The 12531-nt window shown below is 52.2% G+C and overlaps 1 protein-coding gene across 1 annotated transcript in view; it reads left to right on the top strand.

Moving 5' to 3' along the window:
- WNT7A (Wnt family member 7A) overlaps nt 1–9130 on the top strand; it is a 67640-nt gene extending 58510 nt beyond the window's left edge. Inside the window, exon 4 of the mRNA XM_030849522.3 lies at nt 6714–9130. Within this exon, the coding sequence (XP_030705382.1) occupies nt 6714–7193 (480 nt within the window). The 3' untranslated portion in view covers nt 7194–9130. The remainder of the gene's footprint in view (nt 1–6713) is intronic.
- Nucleotides 9131–12531: the final 3401 nt, after the last annotated feature.

Raw genomic sequence — 12531 nt, 5'->3', positions numbered from 1 at the left:
GGGTGGTCGGGCTGCTAGAACCCAGGGGGACTCACAGAGAGGATGTGGGAGCCATGACCTCTGCTAGAGGAACACAGCCACCCTGTGGGCCAGCAGGGGGGAGCGGGAGGACTACTAACCAGGACTTTGCTCTGCCCTCAGGGCTCCCTCCAGTGCCTTCCACTGGCCAGACCCACCTGGAAGGGGCGCGGCTGCATTCGGCCGGTGTGCCCTGGGCCAGGCCACTCACCGATAGCCATCAGGGAACTAGATCAAGCTCAGGGGTGCCACCCTCTGGTCCAGCCTCCTGGGGAAGGGTGGGGAGTGCTCTGGAGAGACGTATGGAGGAGATCCAGCCTGCTCTGTGGTCTTAAGTCCCTTCCTTTCTCTGAGACTCAGTTTCCTCACCTGTGAAATGGGATGGATATGCCCATCTCTCAGCAGGTGTCAGACTACCAGATGCCATCAGAGCTCTGAAAACGCTTGGTCTGGGTTAAAAAGCAGTGTGGATATGAGGTCAGGATTCTCAGAGAGAGTCAGAAGCAGCCTCGTAAATCATTTACTTCAAACCCTTGCGTTCAAAATGGGGAAACCCAGGCCCAGTGAGGACATCCAGCCGGTCAGCTGCAGAAACAACCAAATCTTGACTCCAGAAAAACTCCCTCCTCCTCCCCTGGGATTTTTTTTTAAATAGACTATTTTTTCAGAAAAGTTTTAGGTTCACAGCAAAACTGAGGAGAAGGTACAGAGCTTTCCCATACTACCCTCCACCCCCAAACACACACACACACAGTCCCCCAGCACCAGCGTGAGTGCTGGGTTTGTTACAGACAACGTGAGGCCTTTCTAAAATCGTAAATCCTGCTCCGGGCAGCACTGGCTGCCCTGTCCACACGCAGTAAAACCCCGTCTCCCGGCCCAAGGAGACAGGATGACTAAATGCCGTGCGGTGGCCGGGATGGGATCCTGGAACAGAAAGGGACGCACCTTATCAACCAAGGGAATCTGAATGAAGCATGGACTTCAGTTCATAATAGCAAATTAATATTAGCTAATTAATTAATTTACCACGCTAATAAGTTTACGTTTACCACACTAATGTCAGATGTTAGTTCATAGGCAAAACCGGATACAGGATGTATGGGAATCCTCTGTACTATTTTCACAATTTTTCCGTAAATATAAAACTTAAAAGTTCAACAAAAAAACACTGAATAATAAAAAAAAGTCGCACCTCCTTAACATGGTTGGTAGAGCCTCTGGGATGGGCCCCCCTACCTGTGCCACCTGGGCACCTGCACTGTAGCCCGGTCACCGCAAGGCCTTTGCCCTCCTGTGCAGAAGCCTCGGGCCCTTTGCCCTGCCTCAGTCCATCTTTCAAGTGGAGATGAAACGAGGGGACAGGTCTGTGCTGCCCTCTGCTCGGGTGTCCCCCTACCATCAGTGTCACGTAGCCGCCCCTGCCTCCTCCCGCGCTCTCCAGCCCCGATCCTCTCCCACCTTCTCCGTCTCACTTATTCTATTATCTGAAGTGGGTGCCTGCTCCCCTCTCCCCACAGCATGTCTTCTTTACAAGGGCGGCAGCTTCGTGGCCTTAACTTTACTGAGACCCCAGTCCTTGCACGGTGCCGGCACACAGCAGGTGCTCGGCGTGTCCCAAGCTCTTCAAGTGTAAGGGGGGTGCCCCGGAAGTCCCCCTGGGCAGCTTGGAAGCTGGGAGCCAGCTGGCCTCACGGTGGGAGCACAGCGTGGCTCTGTTCCACCCACTTCCTCTGCTGTTGTCCCCTGCTTTGGGCAAAGGGCTCGGTGCCCATCTGGGTGACCAGCCCTGGCCAGGGCGGCTGTGATTATGCCCAGCTTAATGCGGACATAATGTGATCACTGAGGCTCTCAAGATGCAGAGTTTGCGGCATGAAGGGGCTGCGTGTCATCTGATTAGGGGCCCACACAAATGCCGCCACGGCCTCAGGTCATGGTGGCCACAGAAGAAGAGGAAGGCAGCTGCCTGCCCAGCCTGGGCGCCTGGCCCTGGCCCTGGGGCTCGTTGCTCAGGGGCCACCACCGAGGACACATTCAGTGTCACAGACGCACAAATACAACCCAATGCTTCTTCACGACATCCTACCAGGGACTTTTTCTTAAAAAGCCAACTTAATTAGTCTAATTCATATACTGTACCATGCCCTCACTCAAAGCGTACAGGTCAACACTAATATATTCACAGATATGCGCAACGATCACCACAATCAATTTACCTCAAAAAGAGACCTACACCCTCTTCAGCCGTCTCTTCCCATTTCCCCAACCTCCTCCCAGCCCACTAGTCTACCGTCTGTCTCCACAGAGTTGCCTCTTCTGGGCATTGCCTATAAACGCAGCTATACAGTATGTGGTCTTGTGAGTCTGGCTTCTTTCACTGAGCATGATGTTTTCAAGGTCCATCCATGGTGTAGCAGGTGTCGGCACTTCACCCCTTTTTATGGCTGAATAATATTCTGCTGAACGGATGGACTTCATTTATCTATTCATCAGTTGGGTTCATTTATCTGTTCATCAGTGGTCATATGGGTTGTTTCCACTTTGGGGCTATTTTAAAGAATGCTGCTATAAACTTTGTTTTATCAGTTTTTTATGTGGATGTGTGTTTTCATTTCCCCTGGGTATATGCCCAGGAGTGGAACTGCTGGGTGTCTTAGTGTGCCTGAGTGGCTACAACAAAATGCCCCAGACTGGGCGGCAGAGAAACAACAGAAATTGATCTCTCCCAGTCCTGGAGGCTGGGAGGCCGAGATGAGGGTTGAGTCCTGATGAGGACCCACTTCCTGGCTCATAACTGGGGCCTTCTCACTGGGTCCTCACGAGTTGGAAGGGGCTGGGGTCTCTCTGGAGCCTCTTTTATGAGGTACTAATCCCATTCACGAGGGCTTCACCCTCATGATTTAAGAACCTCCCTAAGGCCCCACCAAATACCATCACTTTGGGGGTTAGGATTTCAACGTATGAGTTGAGTTGAGGGGTGGGGAGGGCGAGACCCAGACATTGGGTCACTTGGTAACTGTATGTTCAACACTTTGAGGAACTGCCGGGCCATTGCCACAGGGGCTGCACCATTCCACATTCCCACCAGCAGCGTCTGAGGGTTCGTTCCCTTTTCTCCGCATCCTCGCCAGCAACTGTTCTACCTGTGTTTCCCCTTGTAGCCATCCCAGTGGGTGCGAACTGGTGTCTCACTGTGCTGCTGACGTGCATTTCCCTGGAGTGAATGATGCTGAGCGTATTTTCTTGTGCTTGTGGGCTACTGTGCCCACTGCATTTTTATAAATTGCACGTACAGCTTACACGCAGAAAAGCGCTCAGATCATCCACGTGGATTTAAAAGAATAATTTTAAAGCACTCATATCAAGGAACAGAATATTGCCAGGACCCCAGGCGCCCCCTGGGTGATCCTCACCCGCCACAGCCCCTCACCTCCTACCCGACGGACAACCACTGCCTTGATATTTATGACCCTCATTTCTTTCCTCTCCATTGCACTCACCGCCTCTGTATGTGCCCCTAAACAACACAGTCCAGTTATGCCGCCTTTGAACTTGATACACATGAAATCATTCTGTGGAAATCATCCACGATTGCCTCTTTCCCTCCCCACTGTACTTCTGAGGTTGACCTCTGCTGCCGTAGCTGGTCATGGTCGCTGCCCTCGAGTGTCCCGCTGAGCCCACACGCCTCCGCTTATCCATTTAACCGTGGATGGACATCAGGTCCCGCCCAGTTTGGAGCCACAATGAACGCCGATGCTCTGAACATTCTTGAACCTGTTTCCTGTGCGCACAAGCATATGATTCTCTAGGGCACACATCCTGGAAGGGACACTTCTGAGTCACAGCTCTGTGCATCTCAGCTTTCCAGGTGCTCTGTGGCCTCACCCACACTCAGTGTCAGAATCTGTTCCCAATGCCCCCTGCCCCCAGGCATCCGTGTTGGAGTCTCTGACACACTAAGATCCACCAGCCAGGCCGTGCGGCCTCAGACACGCCTGCCCAACTCTGCCCCCGGCACACATCACACCTCTGCCCCTCGCTCTTCCCCACGCTTTTTAGACCAACACGGAATGGTCACATTTGGGAACTATCTCCTCACTGATGACCAAAAGGGACATCTGTGTGATCTGGGGGGCTGCTCACCCACCACCAGCTGCACGTGTGTGGAGGCTGCAGGACAGTATGTGCTCTGTCGCTCTAGGTGTCCTGGAACCAGGCATTCAGCTGACCGCAGTCCATCCCTGTCCCCAAACACTCGGGATGCTCCGGCCTCGCTGGCTTGTTTAAGTGCAGACACCGTGGTCTCCCCTTCTGTTGAGTATACTGACCAGCACGGGTCACCTCCTCCTGGAAGCTGAGCATCCAGGGTTGGGAGGACCCTGGACATGGGCCCATCCTTGGAGACGGGAATCTTATCTTGTCACCTCTGTGTCCCCAGCACCAGCACAGGCCCAGACCCAGAGGCAGAACTAATGGCTATTTTGGGATATCTGATTTCGTTCCAGCCCTCTAACTTTTGTCAGAAAAGATGGAATTGCCTTCACTCCACGTTCACTGAAGGCAACTGAGGCCCGCAGAAGGGGATGTGACAATCCCAAGGTCACAGAGCAAGTGTGCAGCCACCAAGCACTCGATTCGCACCCCTTGGCAGTAAGACCCTCGTGTCCGAACACCTCACAGACCCGCTCCAGGAGTCAGCCGAGCCTCGGTTTTTGCCTTGTTCAACGGAGTCACGCTAACTCCATGGAGTTAAATAAGACGCCACGTAGAAAAGCACGGACCCAGTGTGTGGTGTGCACAGGTGACAAATAGATGTCTAGTCACTTACTCATTCATTCACTTATTCTTTCACTATGTAACAGGCAAAGGCAATTTGGCAGTCTGGATGAAGAAGCAGGAAAGTGACCCAGAAACCACGTTCACTAATACATCCCCATCCCACTGCCTGGCACACAACAGCAAGTGTCCATTAGGATGAAATCAGGCTGAAGATGAGGAGGAAGTAGGAGAAGCTTTAGTTCCAAAAACACCTCCTTACACATTACATATAGTTTGTAAAAAAACAGAAAGAAAGGAGGGAAGAGAAAAATTGGAAAATAAACAAACAAACCCTGAAAGCAATATAAATATCTTATACGATGGGGGGTTTGGTAAATGGTGTCTTCTTTTATTGCTGGGATATTCCAAAGCAGGGGTCAGCAAAATCCAGCACGTGGACCATCTCTGGCCCACTGCCTATACATGTAAATAAAGATTAAGTGAAAACCAGTCGTTAGCTTTGCCTGCCCTTGAACTTCCTATCAGCGGAATCACACAGTATATTCTCTTTTGCATCCAACTTCTTTCATGCAACATTACATCTTAGAGACCTGAGCTTCTTGTGTGTTAGAAGTTCATCCTCATTTCTGTCCAGCATCTCATTGTACGATTATAATGAAGTACTATCATCCTCCCCGTTCTGCACGTGGGGAAACTGCAGCTGCGCTGAAGCAAGTTGCCTGAGGGCACACAGCAGGTTCATGTTAGATCTGGGATTTAAACCCAGGGTCCAAATCTCTGCTTTTCACTCCCTGTACGATGCTGCCCCTCATGCTGTGATGATGCCTGAGAGGTGCTGGGAACTCAGAAGAAGGAAAACATCATCCAGGCTGGGAGTCAGGGAAGGTGAAATCAGAGTCAGGGTTACCAGACTCAGATGTCCATAGCAGTGTGGACATCTCTCTACACTGGGTCCAACTACATCCAGTGCCTCTCAATCTGGAAAGCTCTCCTCCAGAAGGGTATGGTGTCCTAATGTGTGTCCATTTGCATTTCCCTGTGTGGTGTGTGTGTGTGTGTGTGTGTGAGAGAGAGAGAGAGAGAGAGAGAGAGAGAGAGAGAGAGAGGGAGGGAGAGAGAGAGAGAGACTTTAAGGATGCTCGGGGTTGCCATGTGACGGCACCCTCGAGCACCTCCCGGGTGCTGATGTGTGTACGTCTTGTGTGCTTCTGCATGTACACAGCTATCTGTGTATCTCTCTCCATGTGCCTGGGAGATTCAGGTTGCTGCCACAAGTGATCAAAGCAGATGACCTCTGAAAAAGCATAGCCTGTGGTCAGGGAAGCAACAGGGAGTGGTAAGGACTGTGGCGAGTTGAGGGATGCCGACCCGTGAGGGAGGCAGGTGCTGATAGAACTCCAGGTATCATGCCATGCGATGATGCTGGCTGAGGGGAGCCAGATGCAGCAGGACTGCCGTGCTGGCCTCTGTGGCCAGCAGGTCAGTGCCCAGCTGCACTGGTTATGAAATAATTTGAGTATCACTCCAGAGTTGCCAGATGCCCTTTCTGTTTGCCAACAAACCTGGCAGTCTGTCTTTGAAAGTCTCCTGGTTTTTAAATGTTGGTTCAAGAATGATTTTAAGCCTGTGCAGCCCCGAGAGAACCTATGTGTGGTCTGGACTGGCCTGAACTTATGTAAGCGCCGGCATGAGGACCACTCAGGGTGGGCTGGCTGGGAGGGGAGGCGAGTCCTGGGGAAGGCACAGCACAAAGGCTGCAGGTGAGAGTGGTTCGAATCCAGGTCTCAGTTTCCTGCGCCAGAAAGAAAAACACACGCCAAGCCCAGCCAGGCGGGGCAGGGGGCGGGCGGGCCAGGGGCCCCACTCGGCCGGCCACGCAGTGACGCGCTGTGCTCTCCCTGCTACCCCCGCAGATCCTGGAGGAGAACATGAAGCTGGAGTGTAAGTGCCACGGCGTGTCGGGCTCATGCACCACCAAGACCTGCTGGACCACGCTGCCGCAGTTCCGCGAGCTGGGCTACGTGCTCAAGGACAAGTACAACGAGGCTGTTCACGTGGAGCCCGTGCGCGCCAGCCGCAACAAGCGGCCCACCTTCCTGAAGATCAAGAAGCCACTCTCCTACCGCAAGCCCATGGACACCGACCTGGTGTACATTGAGAAGTCGCCCAACTACTGCGAGGAGGACCCGGTGACGGGCAGCGTGGGCACGCAGGGCCGTGCCTGCAACAAGACGGCCCCCCAGGCCAGCGGCTGTGACCTCATGTGCTGCGGCCGCGGCTACAACACCCACCAGTACGCCCGCGTGTGGCAGTGCAACTGCAAGTTCCACTGGTGCTGCTACGTCAAGTGCAACACGTGCAGCGAGCGCACCGAGGTCTACACGTGCAAGTGAGCGGCGGGGCGGCGGCCCCACTGGCCGCATGTGGGGCGGCGAGGACCGGACGCTCTCCACGCCGCGGGCGCGGCCCAGACCTCTGCAGCCACGCTGAGCTTGTCTTGTCTGCTGTGGGGTCCCCTGCGGGGGACCCCTCCAGGGCCCCGAGTTGTCCACGCCACACCCAGCGCCGCTCCCTCGGCCCCAGACGCTGCCTGGGGCCTCCTTGGCCGGAGCAGAGCCTTCGCACCAGAAACTCTGGACTCCGGGGCCTCAAGAGAGCAATATTTAACAATTTATTCTGATAAAAAATAATATTAATTTATTTAATTAAAAAGAACCCTTCCACCTCGTCGGGATCCGTTTTCTGCAATCAAAGTGGACCGCTTGCTTTCCTGTGGGATAATTCTGTCGCTAGGACAAGGAGCTGAGTAGAACTGTATATAATGATTCTTTCTGCAGATACTTCTACTAGTTGATTTCGCAAGTACGCCCTTGCCGCACTAGATGTTTAAGTGCAAGGGCAGACATCCTGTATACCTATGTAGACATATACACACACACTTATATTTTTTTGCTGTTTGCTGCTAATTCTCCAGAGATTTAAGCTGGTCCAGAAATGGAGACGTTTTCCAGGATACGTTTCCCATCCTGTAGTCCTCCCCAGCTCAAACGTCACCATTAGAAAAGTCCAGTTTGGAATATATAGAGAGAGGAAAGGTAATACTAAAACTCCCAGCAGTTTCCATCTTTTGGAAAGTGAGCCACTGGATAAGAGAGAATATTTTGTAAGAGACTATTTTTATATGAATATTTTATTTATATTGAGTCTGCCTGTGTCATTCCATGGCTTGTACTTCTTCTTAATTCCAGTACTCCCTTTGGGGTGAGGAGGGGCGAGGTCTGGGTATGGGGTCAGCCCCACGGGGACCCTCACATGGCTGGGTTCTCAAGTTCTGTGGGCAGAAGTGGCCCCAGATGCCTGGGCTGCAGTGTCATCGGTATCCCTAGGAAGGAAGCAGGTCTCTGGCCACAGCCTGCTGAGCTCAGGCCTTTTGAGCAGGGTCCCTGAGCAGTGACCTCGAGTTGAGCCATGTAGTGGGCAGGCTCCTGCCCTCGGCATCACATGACCATCACAGGGACAGGTCATCGTCACTCAGCAGAAGCCAGCTAAGGGAGCCCGCTCCTCACCAGGATGCCCTGCCGTTGCCGTGTATCCTCAGTTATGGGGCAGCAGAGCTGGGGTGAGGGGTCCCACGAGCAGCAGTGAGTTAGTGGATGGCTGGTTGGTGTCACAGACCCAGGGCAGTTATCCCTGGGTCTACACTGGGTCCAACTACATCGAGTGCCTCTCAATCTGGAAAGCTCTCCTCCAGAAGTGTGTGGTGTCCTAATGTGTGTCCATTTGCATTTCCCTGTGAGTGTGTGTGTGTGTGTGAGAGAGAGAGAGAGAGAGAGAGACTTTAAGGATGCTCGGGGTTGCCATGTGACGGCACCCTCGAGCACCTCCCGGGTGCTGATGTGTGTACGTCTTGTGTGCTTCTGCATGTACACAGCTATCTGTGTATCTCTCTCCATGTGCCTGGGAGATTCAGGTTGCTGTGTGCCCGTGCATCTGCTGGTCCCGGGTTGTCTCTGCTTGCGGTTGACAGCTCGTGGTGTGAAGCAGACAGCGAGGACCTTTGGTGATTGTGTTGAGCCACCAAGAGATGGCACCTCTGAACTACGTGCCCATAGACACTGATGAAACTCAGATACCTCTGAGACCACAGCCCCATGGCCCCACACACTGGGAGCCCCTCAGTGTCTAAGCTGTGTTGGACTCCCCAACGTTAGCACTGGGCCTGGATCACAGCATGGACAAATAAAATGGCTGGACAGTTGGTTGACTTCTTCCCTTGGACCATTTTTTTCTTCTTTACATGGGTGTCAGGATGTGTAGGCATGTAAAGGGATGAGTGGATGGATGAATGAGTGAGTGGATGGATGGATGGATAATGATGGGTGGGTCGGTGGATGGATGGATGGATGAGTGGACGGATGAGTGGATGGATGAGTGGATGGATAATGGATGGGTGGGTAGGTGTGTGGGTCAGTGGATGGATGGATGGATAATGAATGGGTGGGTAAGTGGATGGGTAGATGGATGGATGAGTGAGTAGATGGTGGATGGATAATGGATGGGTAGGTAGGTGTGTGGGTCAGTGGATGGATGGGTGGATGGATGAATGGGTGGGTGGATGGATGAGTTAGTGGATGGGTGGTTGGATAGATGGAGGGATAATGCATGAGGGGGTAAATGCGTGGGTCAGTGGATGGTAGACGGATGGATGGATACATGGATGAGAGTGTGGATGGATAAGTGGATAGACAGATGGTTGGATAATGGATGGATGGGTAAGTGGGTGGGTTGGTAGATGGGTAGATGGATGTGTGGATGGATGAATAGGTAGGTGGATGGATGGATGAGTTGATGGGTGGATGGATAATCTGATGGGTAAAGGATGGGTGGGTAGGTGGGTGGGTTGGTGGTTGGGTAGATGGATGGATGGATGAATGGGTGGGTGAATGGATGGATAAATAATGAATGGGTGGGTAAGTGGATGGGTTGCTGGATGGGTAGATGGATGGGTGGATGGATAATGGATGGGTGGGTAGGTGGGTGGGTTGGTGGATGGGTAGATGGATGGATGGATGAATGGGTGGGTAGATGGATGGATGGATGGATGAATGGGTGGGTAGATGGATGGATAGATGGATAGATGGATGGATGGATGAGTGAGTGGATGGGTGGATAGATAAGTGGATGGGTGGATAGATAAGTGGATGGATAGATGGATGGATAGTGGGTAAGTGGGTGGGTCAGTGGATGGTGGATGCATGGATGGGTGGGTGGGTAGATGGATGGATGGATGAGTGAGTGGATGGTGGATGGACAGTGGATGGGTAGGTAGGTGTGTGGGTCAGTGGATGGATGAATGGATGGCTAATGAATGGGTGGGAAAGTGGATGGGTTGATGGATGAATGGATAGGTAGATGGATGGATGAGTTAGTGGATGGATGGTTGGATAGATGGAGGGATAATGCATGAGTGGGTAAGTGGGTGGGTCAGTGGATGGTAGATAGATGGATGGATGGATGGATCGGTGGGTAGATGGATGCATGAGTGAATGAATGGGTGGATGGATAAGTGGATGGATAATGGTTGGGTGGGTAGGTGGGTGGGTCAGTAGATGGGTAGGTGTATGGGTGAGTGAGTGGATGGGTTGGTGGATGGATGGATGGATACATGGACGAGAGCATGGATGGATAAGTGGATAGATAGATGGTTGGACAATGGATGGATGGGTAAGTGGGTGGGTTGGTAGATGGGTAGATGGATGTGTGGATGGATGAAAGGGTAGGTGGATGGATGGATGAGTTGATGGGTGGATGGATAATTTGATGGATAAAGGATGGGTGGGTAGGTGGGTGGGTCAGTGGATGAGTGGATGGATGGATAATAGGTAGGTGGGTCGGTGGTTGGGTAGATGGATGGATGGAAGAATGGGTGGATGGATGGATAATGAATGGGTGGGTAAGTGGATGGGTCAGTGGATGGGTGGATGGATGGATAATGGGTGGGTCAGTGGATGGGTAGATGGATGGATGAATGGGTGGGTAGATGGATGGATGGATGAATGAGTGGGTAGATGGATGGATAATGGATGGGTGGGTGGGTGGGTCAGTGGATGGGTAGATGGATGGATGAATGGGTGGGTAGATGGATGGACGGATGGATAATGGATGGGTGGGTAAGTGGGTGGGTCAGTGGATGGGTAGATGGATGGATGGATGGATGGATGGATGGATGGATAAGTGAGTGGATGGGTGGATAGCTAAGTGGATGGATGGATGGAGGGATCATGGATGGGTGGGTAAGTGGGTGGGTAGGTGGGTGGGTAGATGGGTAGATGGATGGATGGATGGATGGATGGATGGATGAATAATGGATGGATGGGTAAGTGGGTGGGTTGGTGGATGGGTAGATGGATGGATGGATGAATGGGGTGGGCGGATGGATGGATGGATAATGGATGGGTGGGTAAGTGGGTGGGTTGGTGGATGGGTAGATGGATGGATGGATGAATGGGTAGGTGGATGGATGGGTGAGTGGATGGATGGATGGATAATGGATGGGTGGGTAAGTGGGTGGGTTGGTGGATGGGTAGATGAATGGATGGATGAATGGGTGGGTGGGTGGGTGGATGGGTGGATGGGTGGATGGGTGGATGGAGGGATGGAGGGATGGAGGGATGGAGGGATAATGGATGGGTGGGTAAGTGGGTGGGTTGGTGGATGGGTAGATGGATGGATGGATGAATGTGTGGGTGGATGGATGGATGGATGGATGGGTGGGTGGATGGATAGATGGATAGATAAGTGGATGGATGGATAATGGATGGGTGGGTAGGTGGGTGGGTTGGTGGATAAGTGGATGGATGGATGGGTGGATGGATGAATGGGTAGGTGGATGGATGGATGAGTTGATGGGTGGATGGACAAGTTGATGGATAGATGGATGGATAAAGGATGAGTGTGTAGGTGGGTGGGTCAGTGGATGGGTAGATGGATGGGTGGACTGATAAGGGAGGAGAAAACATACAGAAGTTTCTTGAAGCCCCCCACCCCATGTCTCAGTTTATCTCTGCCTTGGAAAACCTACAGTGTCTACCATGAGCAGAGACTTCCCAATCCTGTGGTCCCTCTGCTCCTGGTCTCGTGGCCCCTGAGAATGGGGGAGTTTCTGACCAGACTCCCCAGATGACCATTTAATGCTAATCACATAACATGATATCAGAAATCACCCCATGATTCCCCTTCAATCCAGGTGAGGAGCGGGCGTGGCATGAGGGCAACCAGGCCTTTGAGAAGAATGACCAGGTCGGCTGCCAGGCTTCCCGTGGCCCCTTAGAATACTGTTAGTTCCCAAGCCTGGGGCCTGCCTTTTCTCTCGAGGTGCCCAGCTCAGCTGTGCTCTGAGACTCAGCTTCTCCATCTGTAAAGGGGGAGAATAATCCCTCCCTCACAGGGCTGTTGTGAACGTCCTCCCTCCCGGTAATGACTGCACGGCCCTCTGAGTGGCAGAGCAATGGATCAATGCTAAATATTAGTATTATTAATTATCACTACTACTATTACTATATTCTTCCCATAATGATGAGATTCTTCAAACATGGCTTATGGTAATAAATATTTGGCTCTGTGGTGGGCAAAGGTGTTTTCCCCCTCTTTGGTTTATTCCTAAAGTGGCTTTTCCAGAAAACTGACTTTAAAAAGGCCAAAATCATAAGAGGCTGAATCAAAAATTAGAAA

Source organism: Globicephala melas, chromosome 11 (assembly GCF_963455315.2).
Source record: "Globicephala melas chromosome 11, mGloMel1.2, whole genome shotgun sequence".
Taxonomy (NCBI): Eukaryota; Metazoa; Chordata; class Mammalia; order Artiodactyla; family Delphinidae; genus Globicephala; species Globicephala melas.
Note: the sequence above shows the minus strand (reverse complement) of the source record. Positions and strands in the feature narration are given on the sequence as shown.